Source organism: Syngnathus leptorhynchus, chromosome 1, assembly GCF_054491065.1.
Source record: "Syngnathus leptorhynchus isolate UIUO chromosome 1, UIUO_Slep, whole genome shotgun sequence".
Lineage (NCBI taxonomy): Eukaryota > Metazoa > Chordata > Actinopteri > Syngnathiformes > Syngnathidae > Syngnathus > Syngnathus leptorhynchus.
Window position 1 is genome coordinate 1,893,753 of NC_141195.1, and position 22,578 is coordinate 1,916,330.

General features: G+C 42.8%; 1 protein-coding gene across 3 annotated transcripts; it reads right to left on the reverse strand.

The window, feature by feature from the left end:
- Window positions 1-2,523: 2,523 nt before the first annotated feature.
- On the reverse strand, window positions 2,524-22,255 carry LOC147061396 (protein-tyrosine kinase 2-beta-like). Of its 3 annotated transcripts, none has more exons than XM_085916774.1 (31): window positions 22,025-22,254; window positions 21,702-21,857; window positions 21,307-21,628; window positions 20,478-20,656; window positions 20,303-20,390; window positions 20,049-20,128; window positions 19,897-19,959; window positions 19,342-19,396; window positions 19,124-19,264; window positions 18,607-18,678; window positions 18,417-18,518; window positions 16,774-16,894; window positions 16,652-16,682; window positions 16,370-16,395; window positions 16,217-16,264; window positions 16,043-16,137; window positions 15,876-15,957; window positions 15,695-15,795; window positions 13,184-13,299; window positions 13,011-13,111; window positions 12,843-12,932; window positions 6,541-6,745; window positions 5,395-5,485; window positions 5,264-5,308; window positions 5,003-5,122; window positions 4,899-4,931; window positions 4,358-4,382; window positions 4,239-4,279; window positions 4,004-4,138; window positions 3,833-3,913; window positions 2,524-3,703 (listed from the first exon to the last, which is right to left on the reverse strand). In XM_085916774.1, exons 3-31 carry the CDS (start codon window positions 21,508-21,510, stop codon window positions 3,470-3,472), a joined length of 2,805 nt encoding a protein of 934 aa, XP_085772900.1. In that variant the 5' UTR covers window positions 21,511-21,628; window positions 21,702-21,857; window positions 22,025-22,254; the 3' UTR covers window positions 2,524-3,469. The 3 variants fall into 3 exon arrangements, with proteins under 3 accessions (XP_085772900.1, XP_085772910.1, XP_085772919.1); XM_085916784.1 differs by having other exon boundaries at window positions 21,307-21,428; window positions 22,025-22,253; XM_085916793.1 differs by lacking the exon at window positions 5,003-5,122 and having other exon boundaries at window positions 22,025-22,255.
- Between the last annotated feature and the right edge of the window lie 323 nt (window positions 22,256-22,578).

Consider the following 22,578-nt stretch of genomic DNA (forward strand, 5'->3'; position numbering starts at 1 on the left):
GCACGTCCGCCTCACAGTTAGGAGGGTGCCGGTTCGATTCCACCTCCGGCCTTCCCTGTGTGGAGTTTGTATGTTCTCCCCGAGCCCGCGTGGGTTTCCTCCAGGCACTCCGGTTTCCTCCCACATCCCAAAAACATGCTTGATAGGCCGATTGAGCACTCCAAATTGCCCCTAGGTGTGAGTGCGAGTGCGGATGGTTGTTCGCCTCTGTGTACCCTGCGATTGGCTGGCAATCGGTTCGGGGTGTCCCCCACCTACTGCCCGATGACCGCTGGGAAAGGCTCCAGCACGCCCGCGACCCTCGTCGGGACAAAGCAGTACATGGATGGATGGATGGATGGATGGATGGATGGATGGATGGATGGATGGATGGTGGAAGAGGAGCTCAGAATTGGTGGAGGGCTGTAACTGGGCCTTCTACATAATTCTCCTCGCGAATACCGTAATTTTTGGACTATAAGTCGCTCCGGAGTATAAGTCGCACCAGCCATAAAATGCACAATAAAGTGAAAAAAACATATATAAGTCACACCGGAGTATAAGTCGCAGTTTTGGGGCAAATTTATTTGTCAAAATCCAACACCAAAAACAGACATGAACCAGCAACAACAGGCTAAACGATACGGTATGCTAACGTGACATATACACAAACGAGGAGCTGAGAACGGGCCTGACGTAACATTCAGAGTTATTCAAGTAAGTATTACTTAAATAACACGTTTATCAAACCATCTGTCACTCCAATTCATTAAATCCATCGATCGTCCTTTATGTAAACAATGCCGCATATGCGCCGCGCCGCTGACATCGGACTCGTAAGGCATTTCCAATTATTCCACAGACCCATATAACGATATATAAAGTATATTTCAAATGACTATCATATTACAACAATATTATCAAACCATTTGTGTCACTCCAAATCATGAAATCCATCGATCCAATTCCTCATTCTTTATGTCAACAACACCGCACGTGCGCTGCAGAGATCTAGTATATAACTACATTGTAGCGTTAACAAAGTACCAGGAAAGAGGTGGGTTTGGTAAACGGCTCATTATTTAACAAAACAAGAGTTCAACAAGCCAACAACTACTGAACTTCCAGCCACGGAGGTGGAAGAGAGCTCCATAGAATAGGAGCGAGTGTGCGTAAAAGCCATGTCCGAGCCCCATCCACTGTCCACGGTCAGCCACCCGGCCAAGCGCTGGTCCCCGACTTCCATCCACGGAGGTGAAAGAGAGCTCCCGTCAAGAAGGACCAGGCGTGCGTAAAAGCCATAATAGTTTTTCAAACCTTCCGTGTCACTCCAAATCATTAAATCCTTCAAACTCTTCATCCTCCGTGTCACTTACAAACAAAGCCGCTAATGATGCCGTTAGTACGTGGGGCACTTCGTCATCTTCGTCATCCCGTGATCGCATCCTTTGCCCTTTATGTAAACAACCGCCGCGCGGTACGGGTGACATCACTTGCAGTTCAAATGACAGTAATCCCTTGCTACATCGCGGTTCGTTTATCGCAATTTCACTACATCGCAGATTTTTTAATTTTGAAAATTTGTGAAAGAAAATCACAATAAGTCGCTCCTGAGTAAAAGTCGCCCCCCCAACCCAAACTATGATGAAAAACGCGACTTATAGTCCGAAAATTACGGTACTGGTTGTCTTTAAAATGCTTCACAATTCACCCATCCACACACACATTCATACATCAATGGGAGGCTGCTGCTATGCAAGGCACTTCTAGGTCCATCCTGGATCACTGTGTCTTGCTCAAGGACAATTCCACATGGTCACCAGGGTTGAGGATCAACCCCACAACCTTAGATTTAAGAGGCCACCAATCTACTACTGAGCCACGACGCCCACACAGTGTAGAAGCTCCCCAAGACACCCCCACTCCCAGTGTGACGCATCGCAGCCTACGTAGAAAGTGGATAATTGGCACCCCTGCATCTGATGAAATGAAGTGTTTTGGCTCCAGGTGAGCTCCTGGGAAAGGTGGACGCCAAGGTCCTTGTAGCTGAAGACCACTTCTCAATCAGGAGAGCTCCACGTAGGGTTGCCAATCGTCTGGTACAATACAAAATCGTTCCTTATGTGGTCATTATCTGTTATGTTCTGCATCGAACCAATACGGATCACAATTTCTTGGCTTGGTGCTGTCATTATCAAGTCGCGTTTTTAGTTTGGGTGGGGAGGCGACTTATACTGAGGAGCGACTTATATGTGAATTTTCTAAAAAATTTGCAAAATTCAAAAAAAAAAAAAAAGGGAAACCGCGATAAACGAAGTTATTAGAATAACTCTGAATGTAGTTATTAGAATAACCCTGAATGTTACGTCAGGCCCGTTCTCAGCTCTTCGTTTGTGTTTATGTCACGTTAGCATACCTATCGTTTAGCCTGTTGTTGCTCGTTCATGTCTGTTCTTGGTGTTGGATTTTGATAAATAAATTTGCCCCAAAAGTGCGATTTATACTCCCGTGCGACTTATATATGTTTGTTTTTTTTCACTTTATTGTGCATTTTATGGCTGGTGCAACTTATACTCCGGAGCGACAGAGTCCGAAAATTTCGGTACATTTGTACTGGCTTGGCAGCAGGAACCGCTGTGCCAGCAATGTCTTCTCATCCCAACCGGATGGAGAGCGTACCTAGTCATGTGTTCACATCCTGGCAAGTGCAGTTACCATACAACCTTATTTTGGCAGCACATATACTTTGCTTCTGTGGCACATGATGTCCTGTGATGTCCTGTGACTGACATTTCACACATTCTGCTTGACTCTGACTACAGATTCAGCCTTTGAAAATTGCAGTCCCATTATTTATATGACCATAGGTGTACATTCTGCAGCCACCGTGTGAACCTCCTTTCACAAACTAGGAGTCTGTCGCAGTACCAAGCCTAGCTCCAGGTCACAAGACTCTTATATAATCAGTGACTCTCACAGATGCAACTGTTTAAATGCACATGTAGTCTTTTGCTTTTGAAGTATAGTTTCACAAGGGAGACAAACAAGCAAAATAATTCCATTGCCTACTGCGAAATGTTTCTGCTGTGTGTATGACAAAGAGTGACGCCCATTTTGTGGACAAAGAACGAGGAAGGAGAAAGTTACTAAGAAAAGGACAGACTGAGGAGGGACGGAAGTGTTTTGCAAACATGTCTCTGTGTCAGCTTTACGGTGATGACTGAGCATGCCGCATAAACGTTCAACACAAAGACTTTCTCCATTTCTTTAGTCCAGCAACAGTACGTTTTCGAGGCTAACTGAGTGCTCTTCCGTTTCATGTCACAATCAGCCAGCACAATGATTTCCGAACCTAACTTTTGTGGCAATATCCAATTTTAATCAAACATTAAAATTCGGTTCAGACAAATGCTCATTTCTTCATCACATACTTCTCTTTTTTTAATGTACTATGGGCCTCATATTCACGACTAAAATAGTGGACCACTCCTTAATCCCCTGATCTGTTTTCATCCTGTCTCTGCTTGACCAGGTTGGCCCTGACACGGGCCTGGTCCACTGCATCCAGTAGGTTCTTGGAGTTCAGTGCCAGCGTGTGTGCGGCAGCCAGCATCTGTCGTTGGCACTCCTGTTTCAGCGTTGTCACTGAGTTCTGCTGGGCCAATCTCATTTTATTGATCAACTCCCCCAAGTCCTTGTTCAGCAGCTTCTTTGTGCCTGTGATCTGGGAAAGGTCAACAAGATGAGCACAAAAACGAGCACAAAACATGTCTAAATGTGGGCATTTTACATTGAAAAATGTATTTATCAGCAGTTTGACTGTGAACAGAAGAAAAACCAAGAGGCACACTACCTCGTTTGCAACTGAGCCGTCCAGGGAAGGCATGATATCATCAACGTGTTGGATGAGGCTTCGCAGAGTGACACCAACTGCCTAGATGGTGCGGAACGAGCAGAGGGCAAATACTGAGGGGGCTTCCAAATTATGTCAATGTAAAGCGACTCAAAGGAGGTGCACACTTACTTTGACAGCGTTGGGGTACTCTGTGGCAGGCAGCATGTTGACCTCATTCTTCAGCTGCACCACCTGTCTGACTAGAGCCATGACACTTAGGTAAACCTGATCATCTGATCGGTCCAATTCAGCTGTGGGACAACACTAAAACACAGATCCTCTGTTGCAATTGACTGTATAATCCAATCAGAATAATAATTCGATTCAATCATTGGACCAATTGAGAGAGGAGATTATGGTTTACCAATGTGACGTCAGGAGACGCCGGGGTTGTTGGTGGAGAACCTTGAACATAGCACACGTTATTTATTTAACATACTACCTACCTTCCTGTTATCATTTATGAACAGCAAGAACACTTACTATCAGACCGATTTTTCTCTGGAAGCTGAAAATAAAATAAATATCTGATCAGGCGGTTCACTTGTGTGTTTTGCAAAGCAGCTTGAACTGTTTACTCATTAAAATAATACAGAGGGTGCGCTTGAATTTCAACAGGTTTAACTGTTGCGCACGATACTATTTAGAAAAATGATTTTGGAGGAGGCGTCCGCCTCACAGTTAGGAGGGTGCGGGTTCGATTCCATCTCCGACCTTCCCTGTGTGGAGTTTGCATGTTCTCCCCGTGCCCATGTGGGTTTTCTCTGGGCACTCCAGTTTCCTCCCACATCCCAAAAACATGCATGGTAGGCCTATTGAGCACTCCAAGTTGCCCCTAGGTGTGAGTGCAAGTGCGGCTGGTTTTTCATCTCTCTGTGCCCTGCGATCGGCTAGCAACCTGTTCAGGGTGTCCCCCGCCTACTGCCCATCGACCACTGGGAGAGGCTCCAGCACGCCCGCAACCCCCGTGGGGACAAAGCAGTATAGAAAATGGATGGATGGAGAGTCAAAACAAATATTACACCTTTGCATTTGAGGCTTGTCGCACAGCAGGGTCCTGCAAGACAAACATAACATCCATTTGAATATGTGTGTGTATACGTGTGTGCGTGCGTGTGAGTGCATCACCAGTTGTTGCTCCTCCTGCTCTAGCCACTGTCTATCCGCGACCATCTCTCTTTTTTGCCTTTGTAGAGTGTCATCAATTTGTTCTTGCTCTTTCTCCATAAATGGCACATCCCAGGTTCCCTGCACCCACCCACGCACGCACGAACGCACACACACAAACACACGCACACACAATGCAACACGATGCACAATCCTGTTTGCGCACAACAGTGTGTGTGAGTGAGCAACACACTGCAATCTATGGACACGTGTGGTGCAAACCTGAACATGTGAGACATGGCACCAGTCGGGGCGTACTCTGGACGGCTGATGAGAGATCACACGAGATGATTTATTTGTTGTTGTTGTTGCACTGATCGATGTAAATGTGCCTTCTCGTGTCGATACAACACCTTTGGGGGAGGCTCAGAGTGGTCATCGTCCAGTGGCGAGCTAGAAGTGATGCAGTGAAGTGTCCCTGCCTCTTCAATTTTGAGAATGTCCCTTTCATCCAAGGACAATGAGTTTTCATAATAAATCTTTTGTACAATTCACCTTCGGTCATTTCAACAGTGGCGGAACTAGAGGGGTGGTGTTGGGGCAGTGGTCGTCCCTAAATTATGCTTGGTGCCAGACCAGATAATTGATATTTGTGTAGTTCATGATTTTCCAGAATTGTTTATTCCACACTGCCACCCAACTCCAGAAGGGAGCATATATTGAATCTTGATCAAGTTTTTTTAAATAATTTTTTGAGTATGTAAAAATGTCATTGGCCTCCTTCAATTGCCCCCCCAAGGAGAAATCCTAGCTCCGCCAGTAATTTGAAGGAAAAACTGTTTTCAACAATTTCAAATATCTGAAGTTGCTGTGTGGTGCTGATTTTGTTTTCTGATCCACTAACATTCTGGATGAGCTTCAAGAGACAGTGTATAGAATCTCATGGTCAACCAATAGAATGTAAAAACCTTTGACATGGATGCATTTTGAAGCACACGCTCTACGAAATAAAATATAAGCACAGCAAGTAGGACTGTAAATGGATATCAAAACTTTACTTTTTTGCCCTCTGAAGAAACCCTTGTCCTGGCTGACTTGACTTTACAATGACAAATTTGAACAGGAGCTGAATATTTTAGCACTTATGCGTGCCACTTATGTGTACTCTGGGCCCTGATTATATCCACATTTTACAACATAAATTTATCCATCCATCCATTTTCTGAACCGCTTAGTCCCCATGGGGGTCGCGGGCGTGCTGGAGCCTATCCCAGCCGTCATCGGGCAGTAGGCGGGGGACACCCTGAACCGGTTGCCAACCAATCGCAGGGCACACAGAGACGAACAACCATTCGCACTCGCACTCACACCTAGGGACAATTTGGAGTGCTCAATCGGCCTATCAACATAACATAAATTTAGTTGTGCTTTAATAAGCTTGTTTTTCGGTCTCATGCAATGAGTCAGCTCTCATTCCATCCCGTATACTGCAAGGCCAAAAGGCAGTTCCAGCTTTTGTTACAATGTCCAGCAGTGAGTTATAGTAAGAAACTTAGTACCTCAAGGAGCACATGAGCTGGCTGAAGCTAGGACGGATGCACGGCTCATAGGCCCAGCAGCTGGTCAGTAGAGAGTAGACAATGGGCGGGCACGACAACGGCTTGGGAAGTCGGGTGCCGGACTCCAGCTGGATGATCACCTGTCCATTTTCCAACCAGAAGAATGGTTGTTGGCCCAGGGAGAAGATCTCCCACACACACACACCTGAACAGGACACACACGCACACACGCGTACACACACAAACACACGTGCACACACACACACACACACACACACACACACACACACACAAACACACACACACACACACACACACGTACACGCACACACAAATTCTGGTTTACATGTGTTGAGGGACTACAGGGACTTTTAGACAGGAAAACGTCTGCAATTTCAAGCAGTGCTTTTTTCCACTATGCGCTATAAGGCCCATGTTTCAACAATGCTTCACCTGATCGTAGTATTAAAACTTTTTATATTAAGTTGTTTTGAATTATTCAGATTGCATTTCCCTTTTCCTAGCAGTAATACAGAATATAGAATTTAAATCTTTTCCTGTCCCAGGTCTTAAGAGCTTCCATCAGTAAACACCCCTCACAACAATGTTTTCCAAAAACAATGAAAGAGGTGATAAATCCCTCCATCCATCCATTGAGCCATCCAAAGTGCATTTTGGGTGTTTGAAGAATTGGCCGTGTTTCCACGCGATAATTATTTCAAAGCGTCGGTACAGATTTTCATCTCCCGTAATTTTCGGACTATAAGTCGCTCCGGAGTATAAGTCGCACCAGGCATAAAATGCACAATAAAGTGAAAAAAAACCCATATATAAGTCGCACCGGAGTATAAGTCGCACTTTTGGGGCAAATTTATTTGTCAAAATCCAACACTAAAAACAGACATGAACCAGCAACAACAGGCTAAACAATACGGTATGCTAACGTGACATATACACAAACGAGGAGCTGAGAACGGGCCTGACGTAACATTCAGAGTTATTCAAGTAAGTATTACATAAATAACACGTTTATCAAACCATCTGTCACTCCAATTCATTAAATCCATCGATCGTCCTTTATGTAAACAATGCCGCATATGCGCCGCGCCGCTGACATCGGACTCGTAAGGCATTTCAAATTATTCCACAGACCCATATAACAATATAAAAAGTATATTTCAAATGACTATCATATTACAACAATATTATCAAACCATCTGTGACACACGAGGAGCTGAGAACGGGCCTGACGTAACATTCAGAGTTATTCAAGTAAGTATTACTTAAATAACACGTTTATCAAACCATCTGTGTCACTCCAATTCATTAAACCCATCGATCGTCCTTTATGTAAACAATGCTGCGTATGCGCCGCATATGCTGACGTCGGACCCGTTGTAAGTTGCATTTCTAATTATTCCACAGACCCACATAGCGATATATAAAGTATATTTCAATTAACTATCATATTACAACAATATTATCAAACCATCTGTGTCGCTCCAAATCATTAAATCCATCGATCAAATTCCTCGTTCTTTGTGTCAACAGCGCCGCGCGTGCGCTGCAGAGATCTAGCAATATAACTATATTGTAGCATTAACAAAGTACCAGGAAAGACGTGGGTTTGGTAAACGGCTCTTTATTTAACAAAACAAGTGTTCAACGAGCCAACAACTACTGAACTTCCAGCCACAGAGGTAAAAGAGAACTCCATAAATAGGACTGAGCGTGCGTAAAAGCCGTGTCCGAGCCCCATCAACCGTCCCCGGACAGCCACCTGGCCGAGCGCCGGCCCCCGATTTCCATCCACGGAGGTGAAAGAGAGCCCCCGTCGAGAAGGACCGGGCGTGCGTAAAAGCCATAATAGTTTTTCAAACCTTCTGTGTCACTCCAAATCATTAAATCCTTCAAACTCTTCATCCTCCGTGTCACTTACAAACAAAGCCGCTAATGATGCCAGTAGTACGTGGGGCCCTTCGTCATCTTCGTCATCCCGTGATCGAATCCTTTGCCCTTTATGTAAACAACCGCTGCGCAGCACGGGTGACATCACTTGCAGTTCAAATGGTTCGTTTATCGCGGTTTCACTCCATCGCGGATTTTTGAACCCCAACTATGACAAAAACCGCAATTTATAGTCCGAAAATTACGGTAATTAGGAGATTAGAACCCCATCTGTCTCTGGAGAAAAATGTTCATAAGGACATGGCTGCAACTTCTTCCTGCCACAGGTTGAAGATTATCATCCGGCTGGAACACACGTTAGCTTGCTCCATTCCAGGTATGGCTGCAGAGCGTTCAGCAAGGGACTTGTGCTCATTCTGCATTTGGCTGAGATATAACACGTGAGCATCTCCTGGACAGTTATAGTGAGAGGCATGAGGGTGGTGGACACATTCCACTCAGACATTGGGATGTTCAGCACCGTTGTTGCCAAAATTACATTTCCACATTTCCTGCTGGACTGATGACACTGTTCATATCTCAAAGAAAAAATTGTAAACAGGGATTGTAAACAGTTCTTCCCTGGCTCCTTGAGCTGGTACAACTGTCACCAAACATGTTTCCCAAGTACTTTGTCTTATAAAGTCCAATGAATATGCATAAGCTCCCCAGGCATGTTTTCACGGCTGTTTAAACGGAACCAATTCCGTTGCTCCTGGATCCTGTGGCAAACACTCCAGTGACTCTGATGAAGGCGGAAGTACACGCCGAAACATGTCAGGTAATGCAAGCTAAAATACAATGTCTGAGATAAAGGAACCAGTGAAGTGATTTACAAGTAAAACAAAATGAACTTAGTACAACAAACACTCCAGTGACTGCTCGGGAAAGCCGAAGGCCCCGATGGCATTAAATGGGCACATTGAAGTCTGAGGTTTTTTTTACGCCTCGGAGCAAATAATCAGTAATGTCTCTTATTGTACAATCCTTTTGTTCTTTATGGTTTGGCATGAAAAACTTTACAGACATTAGAATTTTGTGTGGAAGTATATTCTATGTCAAATGACAAATTGAAGTGTTTAACCTTAGAAAGACAGTTCTAAATTCAAATATATCAAATGGGTGCCTACCTTGTGTTTTACTGCCTTAGCTAACAAAGAAAAACGTCTGCACAAATGGGATAGAAACACCCTTACCTAGGACTTTCCTTTCCAACCCATGCCAACTTGGCAACAAGATGGATGAGCTAGCGCTGCTGTCGAAGAGAAACCAGGCTTTTTAACCCCTTGTCTTTTGTGTTTTACGGACACTTAGAGACACTCGTCATAAACTGCCAGCCGTTTTATTCATCACGAGAGTTCTCCTTGATCGTAATGGCGGCTGTTTACATTCCACCACACGCACGTGCGATCGAAACCACGCAGCTACTGGCTGACAAGATAATAGACATGGAGAAAAAACTCCCAAACTTAGTGATTATTGTTTTGGGGGATTTTAACAGAGCAAACCTCATGCACAAACTCCCAAAATACAGACAGCACATCATGTGTCGCACCAGAGGCACACAGACACTGGACCACTGCTACTCAGTAAGAAAGGACGCATATCGCTCTGTGCTTTAGGACTCTCGGACCACTGTCTAGTTCATCTGATCACAACCTACAGGCAGGAATTAAAAACCTCTAAGCCTGTTGTGAGGACTGTGAGGAAATGGACAGTGGAGTCAAAGCAGGACCTCCAAGCCTCTTTTAACTGCACCGATTGGGATGTTTTTGAAGCTGCAATTTCAGATCTGCATGAACTTACCGACACTGTGACATCATACATCAGCTTTTGTGAAGACTTGTGTGTGCAGACTAAGACACGTACAACAACAACAAACTGTGGTTTACACCAAATCTCAGAATGCTGCGCAAAGCCAAGGAAGACGCTTACAGAAGTGGGGACCGTGACCAGGAACACACTGACCCAGGAGATCAGGAAAGCTAAGAGATACGGACAGAGCTTGGAGAGACAACCCTGATCAGTGTGGAAAGGCCTGCAGAGCATCACGGGCTTCAGGAGACCAACCCCCCGTCCTGTGGAGAACCCAAGGCTTGTAAACCAGCTAAACAGGTTTTACTGCAGGTTTGAACAGTCCAACTACACGACAGGACCTCGTGCATCACAATCAACATCCACACTTCCCCCGACAACCCCCCTGTTCACATCTCCATCACCGTTAATACCTACTCTCTCTTTCAGAAGCCGCGCTCACACTTCAGATCCGCAAGGAAGAGGTGTGTCAGATGTTCCAGACACAGAAGGTCAGGAAGGCACCAGGCCCCCTACTGCCTGAAAGTCTGTGCTGGACAGCTGGCACCGACGTTTACACGGATCTTTAATTATTCCCTCAAGCTGTGTGAGGTGCCCTTGTGCTTCAAACGCTGCACCATCCTACCGGTGGCCAAGAAGCCCACCATCATAGCATTGAATGATTAAAGACCCGTCGCCCTGACATCTGTGGTTATGAAATCCTTTGAGAGGCTAGTGTTGAGCCACCTGAAGAACATCACAGGCCCCCTGCTCGACCTCCTGCAGTTTGCCTACTGGGCAAACAGGTCGGTGGATGATGTGGTCAACATGGGACTGCACTACATCCTGCACCACCTAGACAGTATGCCAGGATCCTGTTTGTGGACCTCAGCTCGGCGTTCAGCACCATTGCTCCCAATACTCCGCCAGAAGCTCATCCAGCTCGCAGTGCCTGATCATCAGCTTCCTGACCAACAGTAGATAGCAGGTGAGGCTGGGAACCATCACATCCAACACCAGCACTGGCACCCTCCAGGGGTGTGTACTCTTCCCATTACTCTTCTCTTTCTACACCAACGATTGCTCCTCAGGCTACTCTCCTCTGAAGTATGCGGACGACACCACTCTCGTCGGACTGGTTTGGGATGGTGACGAGACTGTGTACAGACAGGAGGTGGAGCGGCTGGTCAACTGGTGCAGCCAAAACCACCTGGAGCTGAACCCACTCAAGACCGTGGAGATGACAGTGGACTTCAGGAGAGACCCTTCGCCACTTTCACCCATCACCATCCTCAGCAATCCTATTCCCACCACAGACACATTCAGGTTCCTGGGATCCACAATCTCCCGGGACCTGAAATGGACCGGCCACATAGACTCTGTCCAGAAAAAGGCCCAGCAGAGATTGTACTTTCTGAGACAGCTCAGGAAGTTCAACCTGCCACAGGAGCTGCTGAAGACCTTCTACAGTGCCATCATCCAGTCTATCCTCTGCACCTCCATCACTGTCTGGTTTGGATCAGCCACCAAGCAAGTCAAGCACAGACTGCAACGGACAATCAGGTCTGTGGAAAAGATAATTGGGACCAAGCTTTCATCTATCCAAGACTTGTACCTGTCCAGGACCAGGAAATGTGTAAATAACATCTGCAGACCCTTCTCACCCAGGACACAGTCTGTTCAACTAATGGCATTACGGAGCGCTGTACGCCAAAACCAGCAGACACAGACAGCTTCTTCCCCCAGGCGGTTGCTCTGATGAACTCACACCACTCATAGAGTCATCACTGTGCAGTAACAGTCTGCTCTCGTCACTGAAATGTTGTTAGTTACCTGAATGTTGTACAGAGGCTGACATCAACCGTAGTCAGATTCCCTGTTTGGCATGCACAATATTGATGATTCTGATTCTGATATGGCTCTGTAAACCGATTCCGGACAGATCATGTCTGGAAATATTTTGTCTGATCTGTACGGCTTGTAACTCAGAGCTCTCTTCATGGGAAAGCATGCCAGTAGAATTTAGGTGATTGAGAGACCAGAATTTCTTCGGAACCGTCATTCAAGTCATTCTAGTACATGACCTTAAAGAACTTCTTCCATGCCCGAGTGACCAGTAATAGGAGTCCTTCTTTGGCTTGGGACTCACAAACTATGAAAATTTGGTTTGGTTGCTAACGTGCAATGTGCATAGAATTGCTGGTGACATACTATTTCAGAATAGAACAACGATCATCCGTCCGTCCGTTCATTCATTCATTCATTCATTCATTCATTCATTCATCCATCCATCCATCCATCCATCCATCCATCCATCCATCCATCCATCCATCCATTCATTCATTCATTCATTCATTCATTCATTCATTCATTCATTCATTCATCCTCTTAATCGCTTATCCTTATTAGGGTTGTGATAATGCAACACTGATGGGTCATAATAATGGTAAACCAAATGCTCGACGTATATTTTTTCGTCTACAACACAGAATTAGATATCCAAATAATGTTTTTTAAACATTTGTGTTTATCAATAAAAGTTGCATGAGGGGGTTTCTAACCAAACATCCAGACATCACTGGCAATGGTGAACCGACGAAAGTTGATGGATTCTGGCGCCATCCACTTGATTGGCATTCGCGAAACAGATGCTGTGAAATAAAGGAGAGAAATCTCAAACAATGGAAGGATGGCAGACTAAATCTTAACGCTTGTGAATATGTGTGTACCTTTGTAATACTCTTGGTCATCGATGTAACGAGACAGACCAAAGTCACCGAGCTTGACACAGTCAGGAGATGCCACAAGGATGTTTCTCACTGCTATATCTCTACATAAGCATAGTGGAATGCACAATAAATTTAACGGGCCACATAGAGGGGAAAAGGTCATCTGCGCATACCTGTGCACCATGTTGAGGCCCTCAAGATAACACAAGGCTTTGCAGATTTGCAGACAGTACAGGATTAATGTTTCAGTTGTCAAGATATATTTCTGCTCCTTCAGGTATTTCCCCAGCTGACATCATAAACACAGAAAAACATGAAATGAAACTAAGATTTGTTCTTAGTTTATTGGGTAGAGTTCTGCGGATAGGTGGCCCACTTCATAGAGAATAGAGCATCCCCCAGTCCTCAGGTGGGAGAAATACAATTTCAAATTCAAGCCATGCACGCCAGTGTATAAGAATGAGTAGCCTCAAAGGTGAGTTTTTGATACTTTTTTAGGACATTGTTTCTGAATTAGGCAAATTTCTTTCCACAGAAAATGTAATTAGAAATCATTATGCTAAGTTTTACATTACACAATCTGAAAACTATTGCTTTAAACCAGATAATGGTTCATTACCATGGCTGTCTTTGAGAGCCATGTGCAGTGTGACCACTTTATTCATTGTCCATCTACCCTTTTCTTTCCCTTTCATCTTAATGCTATTTAGCATTTCCATCCATCCATCCATCCATCCATCCATCCATCCATCCATCCATCCATCCATCCATCCATCCATCCATCCATCCATTTTCTGAACATTTCCACGGGGGTCGCGGGCGTGCTGGAGCCTATCCCAGCTATCATTGGGCAGTAGGCGGGGGAGACCCTGAACCGGTTGCCAGCCAATCGCAGGGCACACAGAGACGAACAAACATTCGCACTCGCACTCAGACCTAGGGACAATTTAAAGTCTTCAATCGGCCTACCACGCATGTTTTTGGGATGTGGGAGGAAACCGGAGTGCCTGGAGAAAACCCACCCACAGGGAGATCATGTAAACTCCACACAAAGAGGGCCGGAGGTTGAATCAAACCCGCACCCTCCCAACTGTGAGGCAAACGTGCTACCTAGTGCACCACCGAGCCGCTATTTCGCATTTGCCACAGAAAATAATTTTATTCCATTCCTCCCCATCCTCTGAATCTTCTGCTCAAACTGTACCCATTTGCAAGACCCCATTCAGGAAGCTCCTCTTTGGTTCAATCTAACGACTCCATTTCCAGACTTTTTCTACTATTATAGCCACTGCCTCGCTTCTGCAGATGTTCAAAACTTCCCGTTCTGGCTTCTCCAGCTTTGTGTCCAAAGGTTGTAGTCACTACAACTGTCCATCACTGAAGCACAAGAAGAACAGAAGAAGAGCCTCAGAGCCTTTCCTTGATGGAGTCTCCCAATCAAGCTGGAGTTGATAGTGTTTCGTACTAAATACACACAACAGAACAGTTGCTGTGCATATTTGCCCTGTTCTACAAATTTTTCCACGCCTCCTCAGGCATTTCTCCTCAGAAATTTCTATGATGGATTTTCTGGTGTTGATTCTCTTCACGACTTTGCTCACTTCATCATGTTTCAGTTTCCTCCGCCTTATTCTCATTTGTCTTTCATTTTAACACATTCATCAAATCCAAAAATTCGCTCTCCAGCTACACAACACGCTTTGATCACATATGACTACATTTCCATCGCTGCTTTTAATCACCCTAACCTGTTGAAAATCCTTCCAAGCTTGACACCAGCCAATCTTTGAAACTCCCTTTCTGCTACTTTTAGACCAACTCATCACCCACTCTCTTTGTGGCTTTAGCCGCCTCCTCCTTTATCGCCTGGCTCCTCTCCTTGTGTTCCTCTTCAGCTCTCTCAAGAGCTCCTTGTCTTCTTTTGTCTGCCCGGTGATCTTTCTGCCTGTCGCCCAAATCACTGTTCTGCTATCAGTCTAATCATCTGCCAGCGCCACAAGAAAACCCAACCCTTTTTTTTTTTATTGTACCCTTTAAGTCCTGACATGAGGCATCTCTTAACTTCTGCCGCTTGATTCTTTGCTTTTTCAACACTTCAATGAATATAGTCAACATGTGGGCACCTGCCTCTGCTCGTTTTCGTCTCACGTCACTGTTCTTCACAGCCATTTCCTTCCTGTTTGCAAACTCCACCGCCATCCGGCCTTCAGACACCAAACCTGCCCATCACCTCTCCCTTTATCTTTTGTTCATCAACATGTCTATTGAGAGCTCTTTTCTGTCTCATGCCCAGAAGTATATAACAACAGATTGGTAAAGTGGTTTCCCATCTTGGACTTTTTTGGTTCTTTAATCTGAGCATTTACATTATCAAGAATCTTTTAATAATGTTTATCTATTTGTTAAACCATCCAACGAGAATGATGTATTTCTGTATTATTATTAAATCAACTATTTTACATACATGTTTCAATTGTTTTTTTCAACCCTATGTAAAAAATACTTGGCATATCTGTTTTGCTTTAAAAATCAAATCTAGCCTTTGAAGTTTGTCCTCATGGTATGATGGGCAAATGTACTATAACATGTCCCTTACATGCCATGACCATAATCAATAAATCTTCCAGCATTAACATGCAATTTGTGAGGAAACCTAACATCAAGGTCTAAAACTGCCTGCTCACCTCTCCATGTTGACAGAGTTCCATGACAATCCAGACCGGATCAATATTAATAACTCCAATCAGGCGCACAATGTGGGGGTGGTCCAAATTTTTCATCAGCCCTGCAATTTAATAAACAATTCAGACATTTATGTATGTGATATATTTGTTTGTATGTATCTGTGAATGTGAACAAACGAACCAGCTTCACTGAGAAACTTTTCCTTCACGTCTGCTGAGCAATCCTTGCAGGTTTTGATGGCTACTTGGATCGTCTCGCCTGTCTTTAAACACAGACACAGTAAACGTAATGAATTGATTGCAAAATGCAGGCTATGCAGTGTCATCATTCAGCACGGCTCAACTTACCTGGCTTTTGTACACACCATCATGAACCTCTCCAAAGAAACCCTCACCCAGGATCTGACCTACATTTACATCAGCTCGGGAGATCCTATGCTTTTCTGAATGTACAAACACATTTTTTTTAATGATCAGGCCACATTCTTATTTTCTGGTATTATTTGGGGGAACCTGACTCACCACATGGGTCTGTTGTATTCTCAGAAATCTCAACATAAATGTCTGAACCTGTAGACAGAAGACAGAAATGTCAAAGTGTGCTTGTGTATGTTTACTGCGTATGCATGCTAATTTATCGCAAGTGTTCAAGTTTAGTATGAAACTTAGTCAAACCTCTATTGGGTCCATTCGAATCAATGCTAAAGGAGATTGAAAAGCATTTATTAGGATGAAATATCAAATAAAGAACAATGAAAATTCAACGAGTAAGTGTTTTTTCTTATGCATTTGCTTATAATTAAAATGCCCCCCCCCCCCCAAAAAAGGGTGTAGTTAATTTAATTAAACTAAAATTATATACTGTAGCAATTTAAACTATCAGCCAGAAAAGTAAAAACAGTCTTTCTCAATACAATGCACCTTTATTTTACAACAGCTGTAAAAGGTTTAACTCACTGTTTTGGAATGTCAGGCAGTTTCGGTCTCACTGCAAGAATAAATGGTAAATTAATTTATCAAATAAGCCACATGCTTTTGGAATGACTTCTTAATTTTTGGCCACTATTTCAAATGTGCACCTTTTCTAGGCCTGCTAATGAGCGAACCCTGAGGGGGAGAGCACTCGATCTGACAGAAGCCATCAATTAGGTTGGCCATGTTTTCTGCTACAGCCATTGACTCCGTACTCACTGACAGAGGCTGTGGGGTGGAACAGGATATTTAGTGCTTAACACTTGGAGGCCAAAGCACTTTGGCTGTGTGCCTGTCAAGTCCTGCAACGCTCACAGTGTGTTAAAAAATGAAAAGCAAGATGAAAAGAGTTTTAAAAAGGTGCAGACACAAAAGAAGACTCAAAAATAAACTCAGTTATTCTAACTTAACACAACTCTCTGTTGAAGCTGCTGCCCCCGTGATCATAAGCGGTGGAAGGATGGATGGATGGATTGATGGATGGATGGATGGAAGGAACTTGGCACATCAACAAAAATATGCATACAAATGAGTTTATCTTTTTCAATAACTTATCTAGCACTCGTACTGACATAAAGAAAAGAGAAAAGAAAGAGAAAAGAGTTCCCGAGCGCGGCACCACTGCTGCTCACTGCTCCCCTCTCCCCCAGGGGATGGATCAAAATCACATGGGGATGGGTTAAATGCAGAGGATAAATTTCACCACACCCAGATGTGTGTGTGACGATGATCATTGGAACTTTAACTTAAAAGCCATGCCTAGCTTTGGCTTGACTTATGCTATCAAAACAATAAGTTCCCATGGATTTACAAATATTGTGAACAGAATAGCAAGAATTTGTAAATTATCTGACAAACAAACAAACAAACAAACAAACAAACAAACAAATAAATAAATAAATAAATAAATAAATAAATAAATAAATAAATAAATAATGGGGGAAACACAATACTTTCAGTTTTCAGATTAAAACATTCGCTGGCTCTAAGTTCTCCCAGTCAATGCTGTCCAACCAAATCCATCTATCCATCTGCCCAGCTAATGAACGGCTTTTCGTCACTTGTGTCTTGGACGTGCTGGAGCTGTTATATGCTCCTTTAGGTGTCGGCGGGGTAATTATCTCTTTCATGCCTGATCTCAAAAGTGGTTGACTTTACTTTTATATCATTTTTAAAATGTCATCCACAGAGGTTGAAGAAAGTAATGGCCTATTTTAACAAAGGACTAGGAAGCACAGACATAGTTTCTGTTTTCAAAACTAAGGAGGAAAAGATAAAATGTCAGAAAAATAAATACACTACCGTTCAAAGGTTTGGGGTCACCCAGACAATTTAGTATTTTCCATGAAAATTGAAAATTGCACAAGGGTTTTGTAATCATCCATGAACCTTCCAACGCAATTAGCAAACACAATGGACCATTAGAACACTGGAGAGATGGTTGCTGGAAATGGGCGTATGTAGCTATTGCATGAAAAAACAGACGTTTACAGCTAGAATTGTCATCTACCACATTAACAATGTATAGATTGTATAGATTGTATTCCTGATTAATTTAATGTTGTTCTCATTGAAAAAATAACGATTTTATTTTGAAAATAAAGACATTTCTAAGTGACCCCAAACAGTAGTAAAAATCGACTTAAGTACAGGTACAAAGCATTTGGATTTCATTATTTCTCACCACTCTATTGTTATTTTAGGCAAATATTACACTATTACTTAGCATCCAGACTGTCAGGAAAGTTACCTGCTTGGTGCCCTCTATGTGCACAGTGAGCAGAGCTCGGCCGTGGCTTTCTGCAGAGAATGAGATACTGCTCACCTGAGAGAATGTGGCCAGACGGACAGGCTGGGGGGGAAAAACATATATATATTTTTTTTTATCAAGGTGGATGAACAAAACAGGAATTTGTTTTATTGAAAGAGAATGATCTTACTGTTGAATTGTCAGTTTGCTGACTGATACCTTCAGATCCAATGACCAGGTCTATTGTTACACACCAACCATGCTTTAGGGAGGCACACAGTCACATACAACATTCTAACTAGCACATGATATAATAAATGGGATCATGAGCGACAGACCAGAACTTGCAAAAATGGGGTCAGTGGTTTAAGTTGTTTCATAACATCATAACATCACTAGAGGGTTTTCATGTGACACTCAACAGCCACATCATAAGGTACACTTCATACACCAAAATCTGATTAAACAATCCTTCACAAAAAAAAAAATATTGCCATGTGGTTTGTACAAGCACAAAGGGATCACAGAAAAGATGTGAAGCAATGTGCACAAATACAATTGCATTAACACTAATAATGGTATGTAAGGCTGATTTGTGCATGTTTCTGAATTTTTGATAGAACTGATAAAGGGTGTGGGTAAATTATGTCACAATATACCCCATGGAAGGTTGCATACTTTCTAATTTCCATTCCGCATTGACTTACCACCAGCTGACAGGCAAATCTCTCTTGTGTATAGCTGTAACACTGAGCCAGCGTGCTGAAGAACTTGACCATGCACTGTTCCTGGTCCAGAGTGCCGTAGCCTTGAAATGTCTGCCGGACCATGCGACGGAGCTGCTTTGGCTGACAAGTGTCAAAAATCACAAATTAGCATTGGGTGGCGGGTTAGGGTTAAGGATGTATAAGAGATGCATGTCTACCTTCATACTGTTGATAAGCTCTTTTGGAAAGAACAAGTCAAGTCCCACATCTCTCCTAATGGAGAAAAGTCAGATCATGGTAAATTACCATGAAACTTGTTGGTCACGAATGACCTGCAAATACCAAATACATTGAAGGAAGGATGTTGTGGCAAATGTGAAAACAGAAAACAATTAATTGAATACGCTATATGACAAGATATTTGTCATATACATATATGTGCAACTATCCGTAACTCCGAATTATCCGAACAGTCCACTTTAAAAATCAAATGTGGCCCTTGAGCACAAATATTTGCTGTACTCTAAATGATGGCTGTTATTCTTAAACATTTGAATCCAAGATTCAGACTGGACAGGCAATATTAAACTTAAACTACAGGCAGTTGACAGAGCATGGTAGCAAAAATGTCTGTGTGAGGTTAGAAGAGAAATGGTCTCAATTCCAGAATATCAGACCCTCTCTGAAATTGATGAAATTGATGCATAATAAGTGTGTTTGTTAATCGTCCAGATTGTCAGAGATTATACACAAATCATAGGGCACTGACTTACTCTAACAGCTCAAAGTTGGATTTTTTCTCCAGTCCATTTGGATTCATGTCTTTGCAGAATCTCCTGCCAACACAATAAGAGTGCAGACAGGGATTCTTTAATCATGTAAAACAAAACTGATAGAGGTGTGTGTACTTGTAAGTATGCACTACCTAATCTCCAGGCAACCAAGTTGAAGAGCCATCCCATCACTGACTTTAGAGGCAAACTTCTGCATATAGTCACTGCGTACCTTTAAACACACTCACGCTTAGGTACCTTAAAAGCATTATATAAATAAATTATATATATATATATATATATATATATATATATATATATATATATATATATATATATATATATATATATATATATATATATATATATATATATATATATATATATATATATATATAAAACTGACCTGCTGGTAAAAGTAGAGCATGGTGGTTCTGTCGTCTTGGAATTTTGCCAAGAAGTCTGATGGAATGTATCTGATTCTTAAATCATATCTGAAAATGTAATATTCACAGAAACATTACCTTAGTTGTTTCATTTCAAACACATGTGCTCCATCACAATCAGCAAGGCATATAAACCTCCACTCGGCCTCCAGGTGCTGCTGTTCATAACGCTGTGTGAGTTCAGTCATGGTCAGGTCCAGGTGCAACCAGTGTATCTCAGATGACTTGAGGTGCTTGAGAAGGAGACCATAACACTGGGTGTGTATTATGCCAGGACCCAAGCGGCCACTAGACAGGACAATGTTGATGACATCCTATGACAGAAGATGGTGTTTTCTCAACTTGTCACTTGATTCTTTTTTTTTTTTTTTTTCAATAAAAGGTTAAAATCAAATAAAAAAAAAATCAAGTGCAAAAAAGCATCAATGCCTCTCATCAAATTGCTGTTTAATATTTTTTGTATTATAGCTCAAAAACCTTTCTTTCTTTCAGTTTTATGTGAGATAAACTTAGTGGCAACAATGTTTATTGTTCTGTTGTTTTACCATTTGGCGTTAAAGTATATTGAATATTGTGGTTCACTGTCATTGTGTTTTAACAGCTGTGGAAAGCTTAAAGATTTCAAATAGGCTAAGTTGCATCTTTTTGGACTGCGGGAGGAATCCTGGAACCAGTGAGATAGAAATGCTAACCGTTAGTTTATCTTGCTAGCAGGTACTTGCTTCCATTATCTTGAGCGGTCTTATTATCACATGTAGGTTTGGTTTTTGCCAAGTATTGTAAATAAACATCAATATTAGCAATACGCTCCAGAAAAGTGGTCAGTGTTGGTATCACAGAGCAAGAAGGTTCTGCGTGTGACTCTCTTAGCTTGCTCCTTTCACATGTGTGCCCACCACCCCACAACACAGAACAAAACTACAGTAGTATTACTAGTTAGTTAGCATATATAGTTGTAAAATACCCTGACTGTCATTCCTTCGTTGCACCGAACCAGTTTGAAGTTCTTGCCGAGGTTGAAACTGTTGCTGAGGAAACACACTTTGATAATCTTCACCGGAAAGATGCTGCTCCCGCAGGTAATTACTGTGGGGGACATGTCCAGGGTCTTAGATTGGCCCGTGGAAGACATGCTTCTCCAAGACAAGGTGCTAGTGTCTCCCGACATTTCATGTGCATGAACACACAAATGAACTCAAGCAGACAGCGTGTAGCTACACTACATCGACTGTTCTGGCCACAAATAGCACAGTTTTGTTAAACATCCATGAATGAAGCCACCAGTGCTGCAAAGAGATAGGAAATCATATGAAGTTGATGTATTTGAGCAAGAAAAATTACTTTCGCTCTTGTACTCACCCATCTTGTGCAAATCTCACATAATCTTTCTAAAATGAAATCAAACTGACTTGTCAGAAATAGGCCGCTCCGTTCCACAAAGTCCGTTATGGGAGAATCATTTTCTGTCTAATTTGTCAGTGTTAACTGTTACCCAAATCTTTTTGAAGCCTCTTCCTGAAAAACATTCATGCCAATAAGCGAAAGAGGAAGCAACATTTACAGAGAAACAAGGAAGTTGAAGAGCTATTGACCGAACAACTGACAGGATTAATGAATTGCTGTATTGCTCACATTTTACTTATTGTGCTACTAGTTTTCATAAAAAGATGCATCAAACTCACGGTTTTAAGATGACTGATAAGCTTTATTACAGCTAATATCAGTAATAGTGCCCAAGTAGGTACTCTTGGAGTTGTAGTGTCTATCTTCTGACAAAATAACTGCGTTCTGCAGCGGCTTTTGCTAATTTGCTGAGGCTGGTGGGTCTCACTCAGTCTCTGGGGTTGGTTGCCATCTTCCTGGCGGGATCTCCCAAGATGACCTGCAAGGAAGGCCCTTTTGTAGGAAGAGACTGCCTGTCCTCATTGCTTAGCTAGTACGGTTCAACACCACCATCTATTGGTAAAATTACAGCATTAAAACAGCAGCGCCTATTGAGAAGTGAAGAAACAAGTCAAGTCAAGTTTATTTGTATAGCCCTAAATCAGAAGCAGTCTCAAAGGGCTTCACATAAACAAACAATTGATTATTTCTTATTTATTATTAACTACTTATTAAGGAGAAGAAAATATGCACATCTCCCAAGTATCAGATTGAGGCTGCCCAGTACAATGAGCACGGTCCAGAGGTGATCAGTCATTTTGAAGAGTAGTCATTGCCCAGTGTACTAATATGA